The 18,672-nt window shown below is 35.4% G+C and overlaps 1 protein-coding gene and 1 long non-coding RNA gene across 6 annotated transcripts in view; one reads left to right on the top strand and one right to left on the bottom strand.

The window, feature by feature from the left end:
• LOC140169996 (uncharacterized) overlaps positions 1-18,672 on the bottom strand; it is a 216,157-nt gene that overhangs the window by 158,130 nt on the left and 39,355 nt on the right. The window lies entirely within an intron of this gene.
• Positions 1-18,672, top strand: part of LOC140169987 (uncharacterized) — a 138,978-nt gene that overhangs the window by 104,188 nt on the left and 16,118 nt on the right. For all 5 annotated transcript variants that reach the window (XM_072193301.1, XM_072193298.1, XM_072193300.1 and 2 more), the window contains 5 exons: positions 4,092-4,214; positions 6,289-6,454; positions 10,767-10,781; positions 13,898-14,047; positions 15,607-15,848. In XM_072193301.1, coding sequence (XP_072049402.1) covers positions 4,092-4,214; positions 6,289-6,454; positions 10,767-10,781; positions 13,898-14,047; positions 15,607-15,848 — 696 coding nt within the window. The remainder of the gene's footprint in view (positions 1-4,091; positions 4,215-6,288; positions 6,455-10,766; positions 10,782-13,897; positions 14,048-15,606; positions 15,849-18,672) is intronic.

Here is an 18,672-nt window from a genome sequence, read left to right as displayed (position 1 = left end):
CACTAAAATTTTACAAGCAATCTGCTTGTTTATAAGATATACCAGTGTCAACATTTTTCTTTGACATCCATCCCAGGTAAAGCCTGTGTATGAAAATCCTACAGACACAGTAGGAGGCTGATATGAGTGGGAATGCGAGATGATAACGAATACAAGAAATATTAGAGTCATCAATCAATGATCTGTAAATAGATTGGTTGAACAGAAATTGGGTTATAGACTCAGCCATGATCCGAGGTACGGCTCTATTCCAAAATTGCATGGGCTGATCCAGTTATAGGATGAAGAAAATAAAAACAGTGAAACTGAGAAATGTAATCAAATTTTATGAGTAGAAACATTTTAGATCTAGGTATGATCAATTTTTTGCATCCTGGCATCTGTTTTCCATATATGTTTTTGAAGAACATTTTGTCACTTTGGAACCTGAGAGGTTGACGGTATGCAACATCCACTTACAAATTAAGAATGTTTGATGTATCCTTGGCAAAAATATATTGGAAGTGGAATTTAAGCTTACTCAGTAGTCTGCTTAATCCCCTTTTAAAGAACGATTCTTGGTGTTCATTTAAATTAATTCTCGTTTGACGCCAGTGCTAATGGCGTTAAATAGGTCAAGTTTTACAATTTTGCGCTATTGCTCTAAATATTCCATGTTTGACTGATCACGCCTTCTGATTGATACTTCTAATAACTATGTACGCTTGATTTTTTTAAATTTTTCATTAGATTCAATTTTCATAGCTCAATGATCAAACACAGTTTCGCCATTGCTGACTTACTTGATATGTAGATAGGAAGTCATGTTGCCCATGTTACGAATGCTATATAGATTGAAGTGGGATTTTCCAGAGGATTCAAAGCATAAACATAGTAGAGTTTACAACCAGTTTCTCCATTTGGTTGTTCCAGTTGAAATCCATACACCCCTATGGAAGACATGACCTTAATCTCCCACACAGGGAGTGTGAATTCCAATGGGACAACCTAAATTGGTGATTCAATTTGAAATTTATACTCTCTGTGTGGGAGTTTATGGTCATGTCTTTTGTAGGGGGTGTATGGATGTCAACTGGAATAGCTCATTAGGAGTATGTCTAAGGTGTGGGCTATATCATTACCATAAAAACTCAATAGTTAGCATATGTGCTTACTATCAAGCGCTTTTAAAACATGCAAATATGAAGCACATGCCCCATCCACAAAAGTGTAAAGGGTATTGAGCAAATCATCGGTATACGTACATAGTTATATATGAACAAGTAAACCTGCAAATTTGTGTCTCAACCCCCATTAGCTCAGTTGGTAAAGCACCGGACTTTGGTACAATGTCATGCTTTCAAAAGCGCTCGATAGTAAGCACATATGCTAACTATCAAGTTTTTACGGTATGTAGACTGAACATCCAAACACCAGCAGAACTGATTTGTCAATTCAGTAAGGGTTATCACCACCCTACTCCTTTGGTAACTGACTGTGAGTTACACATTATGTATGTGTTCATAGGGTTTAATGGATAATCAGATTGGAACAAGTTCCTATTTCAAATCAAACCAGCTGTACTTGAAAATGAAAGTGTGAGCAAAATACCAAAAATAATACAAAGTGAAAATTTGTGCATTTATTTGAGCTCAGGTGGAGGTCAACCGATTAGCTGTGCTAGATATAAGCCTGGATAGGATCGGTTTTCATTTTGATGCAAATTGCCATGCATGATATGCTTACTTTTTAATGAAGTAGAAAGAATATTAGCCGATACAGAGATTAAATTATGGAAGATGGTGTAATATGCGTTACAGACAAATTACAGTAAATAAATTAAACATTTTTGCATACTGTGTCATGATATTGGTGATAAAAAAACCCAAAAAACTAAATTGACGATAGAAAGATTTGTTTGGTACCGGATTGGCTTAATACTTTTTCTTTTTCTTTCATATTGTTGATATTAGTGCAGATTTCATATTTTCTTTGTTACTATTTGGAATATATTAATTGTTTAGCCTCATATTAATAGTCTTTCCACTTCCTTCGTTGATCTGGGATATATTCAGGAAGCAATCTTCGAGGATATAGGACTGTTAAGGTCACAGCGAGGGTATTTGGTTTAAAAAAGAACTTTTGTGCTTTTATCCCTCCTGGATTTTTTAAAAACAAACACTTTTAATCAGTGGCACCAAACATCCCTGCTCCCACTGTCCATGTCCCAGTTGTGTAGAGTTTGTTCCATGAAGGGTCTGTATGCACAAAACAAGTCTTAATGTAGTTCCTGTTCTTCTAACTATGGCGGTTAGACTTATGGAGGGATTCTTTTACCCTTTTCTTTTCTTCCTTTACTCCCAGCAAAGTCCAAAAGTTAAACTGCAGTCAAGTTAACTAATATTAAGCCACATATATATTTACCAATTAACAGGACCTACAATAAAAATGTAGAATAAGGCATATAAATACCAAAAAGTACTTTCTTAGGATCTCTGTCTTATATCTCCCAAAACATTGCACTCTTTGGCCATATCCTTGCAGCTGATATTCCTTTAGCTCTATACTTCCTTCTCATGTATCATTCAAAACGTGCCTTTACTATTAATTACTAACCAGCAATTCAGACTTTTTACTAATCATTTTTGTTATACTGTAATTATTACAATTTTACTAATCAGTAAATTTACCCAAAATAGGAAAGCCAAATGATATTCATAAGTTGTTCAGTAACCGTAAAAACTTGATAGTTAGCATATGTGCTTACTATCAAGCGCTTTTTAAAACATGAAATTGTACCAAAGTCCGGCACTTTATCAACTGAGCTAATGGGGATGAGACACACATTCGCAGGTTTTCTTGTTCATATGTGTATCGATGAGTTGCTCAAAAGCCACACTTTTGTGGATGGGGCTCAAGATTCATGTTTGCATGTTTTAAAAGCGCTCGATAGTAAGCACATATGCTAACTATCAAGTTTTTACAGTATTACTAGAAGACAATTGAAAGTGCCATATTATGCTGGCAAACTGCATATCATGAGCTGAAATCCTGGACTGCCAGTATTTTTTCTTAATTTAAAGTTTTCACCATCCATGTTGTGTGAAGAAAAGTTGGAATTATTAATTTTTTTGTATGGTTGGTTGTTGTACATGTACATTTCACGCCTTTTTTAGTTGCTTATGGTTATACTAGAATTTACAGGTCCTGTCATAATCATTTTGCAGTTGCCGATATAGTGTGTCAATCATTGCAGCTTAACTTATTCTGCCAATTGTATCAGTGAGAATTCTGGTCATGTTTGGGCTTTGTGCATTGTAACTGGGTCAGCAAACGCGGAATGCAAACAGACTGTACATGTGCACACTGATTGTTTGGCGCATGACCCCCTTGTGAGAAATCAGCCCAACACCAATATTTCATGATCTGACTCAATCAGCTAATCAAGACCCTCCTTCTATGTATGTGCTCTTATGCAAAAGATGAATTAAGACAGGACCTGTAGCTCATACCATTTGTTTTCCAGCGTTCCCGGCCAGGAATGTCAGCTCAGGAATGTTTAGCACATTTGCATTACAAATATTGTTGGAGTTTTATTGTTGAAGCACTGTATTTCTTGTATTGTATTTGGTTAAAAATGATTTTAAAAACACATTTCACAAGCTCTGTAGGGCAGTCATATGTGTAGGTATCTGAGGTAATTGCAAAGATGGGTAATAGACAATGAGAGTTTGAACTCTACCATTATATGTATGATGCCAGCCACGCTTGGAGGAGAATTGTTATTTGATTTTGGGCTGTTGCCAAATTAATGCTGGTGGTACACTATTTTAGACCCCATGCATAACAATTCAACCTGGTGTATTTTCAATAGTGTTACACATAGGACTATAATGGAGTCCAAGCTCTTGTAGTCTAACCTACTTGGGTATTAAATTAAAAATAAATCAATGTCATGACCTACCCATCCTTTTCACAACCTGGTGATTATATGTATAGACTATAGGCCAATACCTCAACGGTCTTGAATCTTTGGCATGCTTTACTCACCATATTACAAATATCATGTGACTATGCAAAATACTAAAATTATTTTGTTTCTATGGTAACAGCTGGATAACCATGGTAACCATGTTGTAGCGAGTGAGGAGTCGGCCATCAACATCCCCGCAGTGGCAGCAGCTCATGTCATCAAACGTTATATGGCGCAGGCGCCTGACGAGATTTCAATTGAGGTAAACACAGGGTACAAAAAACCGAAGTATGCATGCAAATTAATTAACCATGGCCTCATAATAGGCCTATAATGGGCTAGTCCAGTTGAAATCCACACGCCACTTATGGAAGACATAACTTTAATCTCCCACGCATGGGGTGTAGATTTCAAATGGATTGCCCATTCTGGTATATGGGTGTATGGATTTAAACCAGAATAGCCCAATAGTTGTCTATTGTTAAATTTAAGGTAAGTGTGAAAAATATGACTCGGACAGATAGATAGAATTGTCCATTAGGCCAAAGTTTTTTAATCTGATGACTATGTGGGTGTGTATGAAATTTGTGACCGTTTCATAGGTATCTCATTACAATGGGATCATGACGAAGCAATTTTAGTCTTTAGAGGGGGGTACCCCTATTGGTTTAGGATATGGATTGTCTTCAACCTATGTGAGAAACCAAGAACATTTTCAGCATAAATGTGAATAATTAGCGCAATTAGCAAGCCATGTGTCAGAGTTGGTGGAATGAAGGCATTGAGGAGCTGGATTGGATAAAATCTGCAGTTTTTGTTAGAGACTTTTCCTTTTCTTGCTATGTTTACATACTCAGGTCAGTGCACTTACAAGGAATAAGTATATAGCTTTCCCTATTTAGTGCTGGCCTGAACCATACTTAGTCCAGGCTAATCCTTCTTGTCTTCATAAGCTTTCATCCCGTAATCATTTGTTGACAAAGGGATATGACTAGAATGTTAAGGTAACTCTTAATTGAAGCAATTTTGAAACGTTTTATCTCCTATTTAAGATTATAGTATCTAGCTTATATTCTATATGTTAGAATCACTCCAATTTTGAGAAAGTTGATGAAAAGCAGACTACAGGGCAGCCTTAAGTGTCATCCTATGGAAAGAATAATTATTACTGAAGTGTCACTGGGTATAGTAGGTATTGCATTTGAATCATGTGTGTTGTAGATTTCATGCTGATACTTTCGGAGATCTGTATATACTGCTTTATGACGGACTCAAATACAAGGGATGTATACCAATTTAAGCACTTTATATTCAAAGTTTTGCCTGTTGGGAATTATGAACCAGCGAGAAGTAGAACTTGATGTGGATTCTGTATTCGTATGGAATACTTACGAGCAATTTATTTGCAAGAGACAGTCACATGATAAACATTGTATTCTCTCAAATATGATGCATTACATGTGTTGATAACCAGCATAATTTCCACTGTATGTCATTGGATTTGTTTATAGTTGTTTTTAAGAAGGATATCATCTGAGTTGGATTCTATTATGTGACCTGATCTGATCCACTCAGGCCAAAGTCGGAAATGTTGAAAAATGAGATACTACCAATACGAACTTGCACAGTACCTACAGTTACTGATGTTGAATCTCAAGGTCTCTTGAATACTTGGTTGCAAAGTTATGAACCTTTTATATGTTCCATTTTCTTAAGTTTTTATAGTTTTTTCTAGTCTCTTTTTGCCTATATCTCAGTTTCATTATTGCCAACTTAAGCCTGATTGGGTCAGATCTGGTCACATATGTGATGTGATCAAGCAAAATCAGTCAGAACTCGGAAATATTGAATTTTCCGTTTCTTATAGGATAATAAAAAACATTTACAAAGCTGGATTTTGCAGAAAACCCAGTTGAAATTAAACAACCAGTTCCAAAGATATGAGCGATTAAAGAGTTTCCAAAACAATAGGAAACAAAAGGAAATACTTCCTTTTTTTGGCTATATCTCAAAATCAATATTTCCGAGTTCGGACTGATTTTGCTTGATTTCTTTTCAAAAATGACATATTGTGGAAATAAAGAGTGAACAAGAAATTCTACATGCAGTTGTGATTTTAAGAGTTTTATATTAGTTGAAATATGAAGGAGGTTATCCAAATCAGAATCTAAACAGGAATCTGAGATGATGAACACAGATTTATGTTTTGAAAAGACATGTGGATATAAAAGAGAGCGTACAACAATCTCTGTGATCACTTGAAGGAATTATTTATGACATTTAGCAATATCTTCTTAAAATCATGCATTCAACCTTGTTTGTGTTGCACCATTCAGGTTGGTGACATGGTGTCAGTGATTGACATGCCTCCACCAGAAGATACCTCTTGGTGGAGGGGCAAAAATCGCTTTGAGGTTGGCTTCTTCCCACGTCAGTGCGTCGAGCTGATCAGCGAAAGAATACCACCGACTGTGGACAACTTTATGGGTTCACCCAAACCAGGTGGGTATAGCTAGTTGATGTGCATGCCAGTGTACATGTGTAAATAAAGTTGCATGGTTATTGTTTTGTTATTTGGTAAGTGAAAATGAAAACAAATGGGTCAGTGGCCTTAAGAGATCAGTGGACTGCACATGCAATGTTAAGCAATAGAACCAAATTAGTTGGATCTGTCAATCGACCATCGATGCTTGGCCGATACTCATTATTTATGAAATCAATTAATTCACTATTGTTAATTCTGATATCATATGAATATAAATTTAACATTAATTCTGATTAATTAGTTGATAGATCATTAATAACAAGTATCGGAGCAGTATCAACGGTCGATTCAAGGATCAAACATGTGATTGTGGTGCTGTAGCAAGATGCTAAGAGAAAATCCTCTGACACTACACTGGTATTTCCTCCTTTCAGAATAACAATTCCTCCACTTGGAGTATTTCCTTCCAGAGCTAATGGCTTTTCTCCCTTTGAAATCAACTTTGGCCCATTAGGCTTTGACCCATTAGGCTAAGCAAACAAATACATTAGTGCCAGCTTCCTTTTTACAGCATTCCTCCTTTACCAGTTTCTACCAAATACTAGTGACCTGGACTTGTTGAATTGGACCATGTATTGTGCATGATGGAACAATCCATCTGCCGTCTTTAAAAAAAGGACATCTTGCTTGTTTTTCCCAAAATACCTCAATGAGAAACAAAATTATAATTTTTACTTGCCTTAGCCCTAAAAAAAAGAGAAACACAAAAAGACACCAACAACACACCAGCGAACAACTCTTTATTGCTGCCATGTGAACTTGGCCTCAACAAATGAGTTTCCTACCATCCATACTTATTTTGCTCTCATGGGTTTGAGTAATACATACATAGTCATTCTGAATTTCATTCTCAAAAGTACAATCAATCAGACCAGGCTAATCTGAATTGACAGTAGAAGTCCTCAAATAAATATCAGGTTCATGCGGGGTTAAGGGCAGACTTGTATGTCTGACTGATACACATGATTATATCTGTGATTAACGGAAGTGATGCACTCCTGTAAATTAAAGGTACATGTGGGTACAATCAGTTTCACTTTTTATTCTTACCAATCACTTTAGATGCTACATAGAGAGGGTTAGTGTTAGAAAACCTGCAATAGCTGCTATAGCTGCTGTATTGATATTTGACAATTTCTGCATTCTACACATCTACAATATGACACCTGGCAGCCATTGCTTATAGGGCATTATTTTACTCTCACTAGTATTAGGCTAACAAAAAAAGGAGGCCTGAAAACTGGTTTTCAAAATGGTTTATTTTAATTTTATTTTGTTTATGCTAGAGTCAGGATGTATGGTAACCATATGCCTCAACTCACATATCGTCGTTGGACAGGAAAAACCTCCTATGTGTCATTGGCCCCTGAACGTGTTTAAAGCAAAACCTCCTATGTAACCTGTTGGCAGTTTTGTTTTAAACATGTTCAGGGGCCAAAAGCACATAGGCGTTTTTTACCTGCCCAACGACGATATACTTATTTATTGTCAAATCAGTGCAGAGTAGGTTAGATAGGAAAATTAATAGTTTTCGAAAAATTATAGGTCAAATTTGATAGGATATTTAGGGATTTCATATTTCTTATTATAAACAAAATATATGAGGGAAGAATTCTTTTTAAAAATGTGTTGTTGCGTGAAAATGTAATTATTTCTGGATTTCACAAATAAAAAACGAAATGTGGTAATATTGCTCTCAAAAGCGAAATATGCTTGGTCTGGTCAAAAACAAACTTTTTTCAGCCTTACTGTATAGGATCTGTCAGGGTTTAATTATTGCCAAGAGGTTAGATTCAGCTGTTATTAGCCAGAAATAGACTTATTTAGCATGATCTTATAGATTCTATCCAGCCCACCTTCACAGATCATCCCCTGCCCAGTCTATGGTTGTAAATAATGCCATACTGCTGAAAACCATTTTATTGAACAACAGAATTGCACACCATTTAGGCAGTTTTCCAAGAAGCAGTGTGCTTGCATATGGCTTGATTTTTGACATTACATCACAAGTGAATGAATGGGCCTCATTGTGCTTAACTAGATAGATCCTACAGCATATGCTTTGTGGTCTGAAAAGAAAATATAGGCAAAACTTGTGTCACAGCCTTTACATTTTTTTTCATTTTTTAGGCAGGATAATGTGTGCTTTATTCTCAATGTAATTTTGTTCTGGTTTGATATGATATGTAATTTTGTTCTGAATTTTGTAATGTGAAATTTTCAAACATTCAAAATTGTTGTGGCATGATTGAGGAAGCTGGCATGAAAGCCAAACATATGTCTTTGATTGGTATGTGGGTTGGGATTACTATTTCAAACAACATTAAGAGAGCATTTAAAACATTTCCTATATACTCAAGTGTGGAAAAAATGGTTCCCTGGCTGGCTCATCTGTGCTTTCCAGGGGTGAAGGTTGCATGTGACATAATCATGTAATTCTGTACTTAGTATTCAGGGATATGCGTGGAATATAAGAGATTTACAGTGAGCTATGCCAAATTATCAAGGCCTCAGCACACTTTCATACTATGGGGTATACTGGTTGAAATCCATATACACTCTCTATGAAGACATTACCTTAATCTTCCACACAGGGAGTGTAAATTTCAAATGGAGTTACCTGAATGGGTGATCTATTTGAAATATACATCCCCTGTATGGGCAATGATTGTGTCTTCCATAGGGTTGTATGGATTTCAACTTGAATAGTTCAATATTGCCATTGATCATGTTAGCCCCGATTAAAACAATAGGGGTCTACACGTTAAGACAATAAAATGTTTGCCTGCAAAATATTTGCGTGTCCACATTACACTACCTTCTCCAAGAAACAGGATTGGTCATTGTGATCTTCTTGGAGCCAAAACGGGCATATAGCCTAGTTAGCTTGTTAATAAAGGCTAAATAGGTGGGAATCTGGATCACATTATTGATGTTTGAAAACAGTGTGTATAAACTGTTTAAAAAACTTGCGTTTAGAGATATTTTTTTAAATGGCATCTTTTCTTCTGACTTAAGATAAAATTATGGTCCGTATTCTGTTGTGAAGTAAAAAACATTCCATCTGATTTGGTGTGGTGAGGGTGTGGACACATAACACTTTGTTTGGTCTAAACATCATCCAGTGATGAGCAACTCTGCCCCAGTCAGACTAGAGTTAGACATTGAAAATAATGAATAATCCATCTAAAAGATGGAAAAGACAATACAGTAAATACACTCATACACTTTTTTTTTCAAACTTCTTGTCAGGCTTTTCAATCTTATTTGTTTAGATTGACCGCTTCCCGGGATCGACTTTTCAATCTGCAAAGTTCAGAAAGTATTTTGTAACACTAACTTTTAGGCTCAGTTACTTTACAGTATATTCCGACTTAAAGGGAGTGTAGCTAGTTGTGTTGCTTTATGGTTATCTTCCTGGGCAGAGATACCTTCCATATTTGTCTTGTGCCACATGTATGTGCTCACCTCATGCTGCAGGCTCACTCAAGGTCGGTAAGGGCCACAGTTTCCATGCCAAGTAATGAATTGAAAGATCTTTAAAAAAGTTTTTCTTACTGCTGCGCCAGAGTACCTCAAATTTGCTGCTTTTGAGTACAAGATTGCCTGGTTGATGACCCCTTTCCTGATTACATGTCAAAGTAAATTCAGGCTGCATTACTTGCCGCAAGATGAAGGTAATTTTTTCTAAGTGATGATATATCACACAGACATCAGAACCTTCACATGTGATGGGAACAAATACATGACTGTCTGTGGAATGTATAGGAGATATAAAATATAGCTTGGAAAAGGAATGATGACAGTTTGAACATGATGTTAACAAACTTGTCTTATTTGAAATGATATGTATTTGCAGAATCAAGCACTCCACTAAATAATCACCTCTTTGAAATACACATGAAAAGCTTGTTTGTTCGTAATGAGGCCTTACCGGCAATATCCAAAATATTTGATACAATACAGTTGATTGCAAATTGATGAAAATATATATGGGCTGTCTTCCGTCTCATTTTCACTGTACCAATAGGCAAAAGATTTTAAAGTGGATGAAAATAATTTCTGGTAAGCCAAGAGGGAGGGGGGAGTGAGCAATTTTTGGCATGTCATTTGGTAATTTACCTCTCAGGGAGCTCATAATGATTGCCCAGCCCCTAACGATGTACTAATTTTTTGTGTACAACATTGTCAGTGAAGATTGATTGAACATTTGAAATAATTATTCTGTATGATTTTTCATTGTATTTTTAACAAATTTCCACATGCTAGCAGCTCCACGGCCAGGTACAGCAACATGTGTCTCAAGATCAGGTGATCAAGGCTCAAAATAAGTGGGAGTTCAGAAGGAGCCAAACACTCTGTTTGCAGCAGAAATAGTTTTATTACTGACCAGAATTCTCTGCTTCAGTAAAAAGTGGCCCCTAATTGAAACTGCTTTTATTATTCTTGTTACATATTTCAATATTTTGAGATCTGACATGTCCCTCCCTAATGCCAAAATTCCTATGAAGGAACTAACTGTTTTCCCAGCTGTCCAGATTTTCCTCAAAAATAATAATTTTGGATCTTAATTGTTGCACGGTTCTGAATATAGGCATCTAGTGGGTAATTTTAAAGCATATGATATTTAGATGGTACCTAGGAGGGCCATTAAAATTGATTCTGGTTCATTTCAGATTTCTGTGCAGTAGGAGCTGTGCATGGAAATCGGGATATTATGACATGTATAAAAGTTTCCTCAGAAACCACCTAATTTGAGCCTAAAATGTGATACTGACAGGACAATCAGTTTTGAAAATTACAGGATTGTTTAAAAGTTTATGTTGCTAATAACTTAATCTACCAATTTTAGGTACATCAAATGGTACCCTGCATATTAACAACCCAGTTTTGTGTACTCCTAGCAAGTGAATTGTTTTGAGCATTCTCCAGGAATGCAAATTTTCAGGCATTAGCCTGAATTCAGGCTATTTTGTTATCCAAATTGTTGCCCAAAATTACCATATCATGCCTGATGTTCAGATGGTGTGTTCAAGCACATTGAATAGTAACTAGATGCAATATTGAGTTTAATATTAATATTATATTATTATTACACATTGTATAAAGTATGCTGTATTTTGCTGGTCAAAACAGCCATTAAAATTAATTGAATCTTTTGTGTCTGAGACTTTGTGTGAACAACAGAAACCAAGAAGAGAATACTTGTTTCAGTTGTATTTCAATATTGAATTTCCTGACATATGACCCATTGCACATGATAGTGTCAACATTGAAACAAAAATTCTGCACTTTCATTAGAAATAGTCATTTTTGTTTGTTTTTAATTCATTTTTCAGTCAGTAATTCTAACATTAGTAATTCCTATTTTCTAATTAAGGTCAGCTATTTGCTTTTCATACATTAAGCTATATATCTCAGGGCACCAAAAGAAATAAATTTTATAATTTATTGGAAGTTCTTGTTGTTTCTATTGAGTTTTTTTCTTGAAATATTTTACAATTTGATCAAAACCGATTGTCCAATCAGTGTCACTGTCACCCAAGGTATATAGGGTCTGCATGAAATTGAACTGTGGTTTTGTGATAAATTTAAAGAAAAAATTGAAAATTGAATTGTACACATTTGTTAGTGTTAGCAATGTAAGCTTCAATAATTGGTGTAGAAGTTCTATATAATCTGCTATGTAGAGTTAATTGTAGTTTCCTATAAGTACTTTATAGATTATGTAAATGTTAGCTGATTTTGAAACTAGTTAATTAATTGTTTGTTTGTTTGTAAATAATGTTTAATTAAGTTCATGTAAAATTTGTGTAATTTTGGGAAAATGTAATATTCTGAAAGGTTTTTGCTACATTTATGTTGCTTATAGGTAAAACACAAATTGTAGCATGCAATTGTTTCATCCATTTGAAACAAACCTGGGAACAGTGTTCAGCAATTTATTAGTTTTTAAATATTTTCGTATTCTTCGCTAATTCCTTTGGTTGGTTTTTAAGTTGTGTATTGTTATAACATTTGGATATTTGAATGATGGTGAAAATTGTTGCCATATCTGTTTGCTAATAATAGTAAAAAAATACAGTAATTGCAGGGGCATACCCATAAACCGTCGACCCCTGCAATCTTAGAAATAATTGTTTGAACACTTTAAAGGCCTCATTGTAAATGGTTCCCCTCCCGTACGTACAATGTTGGCATGCCCAATATGCTCATCTTCATCATATCTTCTCCCAACATTGTTTGGTGGGGAAAGGGGAGGGGGTACGCATAAGATGAACATTGAGGCAACACTATGATAATTTTTAGTTTCCAGTGACTCGTATAGCATGCGCACTATACTAAAAATTTTAACCATGCCTCTCATAGTAGTCAATATTTGTATAATATGTCCAATTCATATGGACAGCAACCTTCAACATTGACTAAATTTCACAAAAATTATCATTATTGAGTCACTTTTAGTCAAAACACTTGAAGAATGTGTTATATATATTAGTATATCATAAAAAATACAATATAATCTAGATTTTTGATTTTGATTTCATCAGTTGATTGATTTTATTCGTATATAATAACATATTGCACATAATTTAGCCAATCACTGATAGTGCCGTTACGTACAAACTACTCTGAGGAACATGGTGGACTGAGCCAGTTTTGGGAAAACACTTCAATTAAGGAGATTGAGGGGATCGTGTGTCGGTATTGTTGAAACCTTAGACAAATAATCTCAGGTTGAAAAGTGTTTTTTTTGTATTCCATGAGTGATTATGTCAGTCAGCATTGCTATCCTATATTGTGACCATCACATGATCCGGAACCAACCTTCAGGGTCAGGAAAAAAATTCCCTGGAGGAAGAAATTAAAAAATTTTTCCTGGGAAGATTTTCCAAAGATGGTAACATTTCCTACAATTTCTTATGTCTGTCTTTTTTTTGGGAGGGGGGATAACATTTCCCTACAAATGCCATCATTTTCCAGAGCTATTTCCCGGATTCCTGATTATTTCCAGTCCTGCAAACCTTGTATTTTACTGGTTAAAATCATAAGCTGATTACTGTTTTGTTGATTAGATCATAGTTGAGGAAAGAAACTTTTTTGTATTAACTCATTCTTAGTGTGAAGTCCCCAGGCTGTTTTGTGTGTGCCATAATATGCATGGTGCTGCTTCATACTTATGTATGTATAGAAGGTAAACATTGTGTATGTAGTAAATAATATTTGTCGAATTTTTTCATTTCTTATTTTGTAGATTACAAGGTGATGGTTATATTGGAAAAAAAATATGTAATGTTTGTTCCAGTAAATACAGACTGCTTATATGTTGTCTAATGATGTCCATCTTTGAATCATCATATTTATGTACAATTATTGATTGACTTCATTTTTATTTACAGTGTTACGGAAGCATGGGAAACTGATCACATTCTTGCGGTCCTTTATCCTGGCACGTCCCACCCGGCGTGGTCTGAAGCAGCGGGGCATACTCAGGGAAAGAGTGTTTGGTTGTGACTTAGGGGAACATTTACTCAACTCCGGTCATGAAAGTAAGTTTATATGCCTCTATCCAGTGATCCAAAGGTAACAGGTTCAAATCCTGGATGGTCAGTGATTTTTTAGTTCAATGGCTGTCATTTATGTATTTAGAGACTTGGTTAAAAAGCATTTACCGTAACTGTATAAAATGCTTTTTATTCAGCATTTTGTGATTTTCCTAATTTCCTTAATATTGAGGTAAATACAACTCACATGTCAACAAAATGACTTTTGCATTTAAACCTTGATATATGTTGTACTTGTTCCAAGAAGTTTAGTGAGTCAGAGTGACGAAAATTGGAGAGAACCCCATATTTGAAGAAAAAAATCATAAATTCGGTAACATGCCAAATCTTTTGTGTTTATTTAAGCAAAAATGTCATGGGGAGGGAGTTGTGTGTAGTAAACAGTATTCTGTAGCCCTAAGCATATAGCGTCCTGATTAAAGTTTTCTAATGGCCTGAGCTTTCACTCATAACAAAATCTCTATCACAGGCAAAGTAATTAAAACTTATGCTGACATTTAGGTAGTTAAAATTGTTAATTTAAGAATCTTATGAGAGCGTGGAGGCCTAACAGTCAAGGCCTTCGTCTCATGATTGCAAAGTTGTGACAAACCCTCAGGCCACTGTGTTGTGTCCTTTAGCAAGATACTTTATCTTGCTTGTCTGACTCCATGCACCCAGGTGTATAATGAGGAGCTGTTAGGGGTAGTATACTGGCATCGTTGTTGGCAGTGGCATGCATGGTTTGATATATCCTAGTGGCAGCGGAATAAATTTGAACAATTTGAAAGGACATTATATAAATGCAGACATATTTTACAATTTAATACCAAATTTCCTGGAATCATGAACCAAGAACTTACAAATTTATGCCAAGAACATGGCACTTGAATCCTAATATCCCTGAACATTTGACGTGATGAACTGTGTATTTTGGGTATTGAAACTCATACCCCACAACATGAGGTAAAGTGTCAAGATATCATGGATAAATGAAGACTTATTGAACTATGTCAGCAGGGTTGAGTCTATTTGGCTACACCCTGTCAAGGGATATGAACTTGGGTCGCTGCCCATGGCATAAAGTCAAGATGGTTCAAAATGGGATGGCATGAGCAGTCACATGGGTTTAAAAGTCATGGCAAAAGTTGCATTTTCATGAGTCAGATAATGGTGGAAGTGGTATTGTAGTAAAAGTTGTCTGCCTTTCATTATCCAGCTGAGGCAGTATGTATTAGGGTGTTTTTTAAATAAATCCAAATTTCCACACTTATTTTAAGCTTGTTTTGATACTTTATAGCCCAAATTTGCACCACTTTATAGCCCAAATTTGTACCGCTTTTAAGGTTTTTCCTGCAAAGTCACTTCAGGCCACTGGCATCCTTGGGTACAATATTTTGTCCTCCATGAGTGACATACAAACATAATGGAGCCTGTTGGAGTGTGTTCTCTTTTGATCTAATCTCTTAAAGTTTGATCAATCAGAAGTTCCTCGTAAAATATATGACTATTCCATGATATATTTTTTTTAATACTTTTTGGTTTCACTTTTTTCGAATCAGCAGTTCCAGAAATCGTCAAAGTCTGCACCGAATTTATCGAGAAGTTTGGCGTCGTGGACGGGGTCTACAGATTATCAGGTGTCACCTCCAATATACAGTACCTAAGAGATGAGTTTGATGGGGAGAAAATCCCTGATCTGACGGAGTATGAGAAGGATATCCACTGTGTAACGTCTGTATGTAAACTGTACTTCAGGGAACTACCTAATCCATTGTTAACCTATCAGCTCTATAAGAAATTTGAGGTGAGATTTCAAATCTTTATTTTTTCATATAAATTTTTTGGTCCCATTTTGCACCACAATAAATGTGTTGTTTGGGTCTTATGTTGTTGTGCAGATGGATGATTGGTTGTCCGGGTGGAAGCACCATTATTTATCCTCTTTACTGCATAAATTCTGATGTACTTAGTTAGGGTGATAAAATATGATGACCTCTGCTGCTGTATAGTTTGGTGTTAACTTATCTGCATATTTATGAATATTAATGAGCTTATTTTGCATGTTTTGACCGAAATTCCATTAATCAACGCTAACACCTACAGGCATTGTTGGATTGATTTGATGATATTAAAAAATGTGTGACTGTCATTGTTGAGGGGGTACACCTTTACACGGAACATAATCTTGTTTACATAGATAAATTTATGGTACTAAGTTGAAGTGTGTGCAAAAAATACTGACATAAAAAATAGTGCATAAATTATGTGTAATATCGGCCATATTCCACATATACTATAAAGCCAGCATATGGTACAGAAATCATTTATGCATAGCCTTTTCTTAATTAAATGGTGAATGCATGTAGGGGGTGCTCTTTGTGCTTAGCTGTGTTAGTGTTTCACAGTACTGACTCCAGAGTTTGTAAAGGAGGAGTTGGGGTAGGAGCAAATGCAGTATCTGAGGGGGGCAAAATCTGGAACCTAAACTTTAGTTCACCTCAAGTTCAGTAGTGACATAGGTGCGTATTTCGCTGGTCGCAGTTGCGCACATAAAAGATACTACAGCAGAGCGTTCCAGCACATGCACAAGGGTGGCATGTTGGCACACTTGCGGCTGCAAAAAAGCATTGACATCACTACCGAATTTGAGGTGAAACAAAGCTTAGTCTCCTGCACAAACTGCAGAGGGAAAAGGTACCGAATTGAGGGTCTCGCGGTTATGCTACTGGTTGCTAAGTCAGTAATCATGTACAATTATTACATGAAGAATCAAAAAGGATTGTTTTATTTCAAAAAAGGATACAAATATTTTCATTATGTTTCATACTCATCATGTTTCTCAGTAGCTACATTTTACATTTTCTATTCTATTCTATTTGTAATCTGTTTTCTACTCTTCCATGACCTTATGCAAATTAGGAGCCATTTGAACCAGAGGTGCGGTAACCATTATAGATGTGTGCAACTTTTATGTTTATTTTTTCTGTGTATTCAGTCCGTGGGTTTGCTGTCAGAATGAGATATCTTGAATTGCAGCTTGGCTATTCTACTTGAAATCCATACACCCCCATGGACCTTAACCTTCCACACAGGTGTAGATTTTAAATCTAGTCACCCATTCATATAATCCCATTTGAAATTCACACTCCCTGTGTGGGAGATTAAGGTCATGTCTTCCACAGGGGTGTATGGATTTTAAATAGAATAGCCCATTAAGCCTTTCAATATGAAATATTCAGATTGTTCAAACAGGAATTTTAGAAACATTTTTAATAAATGAAAAATTAAATATGCTGCACATTCCACTGGAAACAGAAAAGTAAAACCGGTCTGAATGGTCTTGTAATTAACATTGAGCATAGTGCTGTATGATATATAAGGTACTACAATGTTTTTGTGTGATTTTTCTTGTGGTATTTGAATTTGCCTGTAGCAAGTTTGACATTTTTAGCAGATGCATTTAAAGTGCAAGGGTGATCAATTTTGCTTCAATTTTGGCAACTTCATGATCATGGCAATTTCAGGATTTGAAAACAAAAAGGAAAAAGATTAGTGACTTTCCTAAAAGTTAAAACAGTCTCGGATGATTTAAGTATAATTGTAAGGCTTAGTTTCAGTGGTCGTATTTGGCTTGCATGTGTAAAAAAATGATTCATATATTATACAAGCTTCCAGAGAAGTATTTCCAGAGAAGTATGGCACTCTTACTCTGATTTATGCGAGCACCCTGTTAATGATTGACATACGCTGAGCTTTGATGAGCGCCACTCTGCGCCGAACACCACTTTGATGCATAATCGGCCAATCAGATTATTGGTTTGTTATTATGATTGTCAGGCAATTGAATCAGCCAATCAGAAACCCACTTTTGTTCTTCTCTGCCAGCAAGTGTAGCTATACATGAAATACCAACTTCATTTGTAGATTCATTTTGAAGATTCACTTTGAAAGTGACAGTGCTGTACATGCAGTTAACAAACTTTATATACTGGAAGTGTGCAAACTGCAAAGATGATGTTGACTTTATGGAGACTTGTATCTCAACTCATATTGTGTAAAGCTTTTAGCTAATTGTGTACTTATTTAAGAGTAGCTCACATGTGAAGGAGGTATTAAATATGCATCTGGTTTTTTGTGTCCACTTGTTTTAGAAAACTTTAAAAGAATATATTTTACAATATTGGTTTTGATTTTTCTCGGGCATAAACATTTGCAGCAAGGTAATTTTATGATTTAAATTTCATAAAGTTAATGAATATCCCTTTCTGACAGCAAATTTGATTTGATATTGGTTATGAATGTATTTAGATGATGCTTATAAATAGTTATACATTTTTTTCCATATTTTTTTATAATTTTGAATGCTCAGTTGTTTTCCTATAATTTGACTCCATATATCAATTTGTTAATTATTTCAAATTTATATTTTGACAATCATACATTCTTTTATTTCCTAATTCAAATGTATATTCCGTGTTTTATACTAAGTGTTGTATTGTTAACTTTGTGTTTGAGTTTCATTTTAGTGTTCTGTATTTTCTGTATATTGTGGTAGTGTTTATTTATATGCCATAATCACTTGCCAGTTTTGTATTTTCTCATTATAATTCTGTTTTCACGCTTCAAAC

The sequence above is a fragment of the Amphiura filiformis genome, chromosome 14 (assembly GCF_039555335.1).
Source record: "Amphiura filiformis chromosome 14, Afil_fr2py, whole genome shotgun sequence".
NCBI lineage: Eukaryota > Metazoa > Echinodermata > Ophiuroidea > Amphilepidida > Amphiuridae > Amphiura > Amphiura filiformis.
This window is presented reverse-complemented; position numbering and strand designations above follow the sequence as displayed.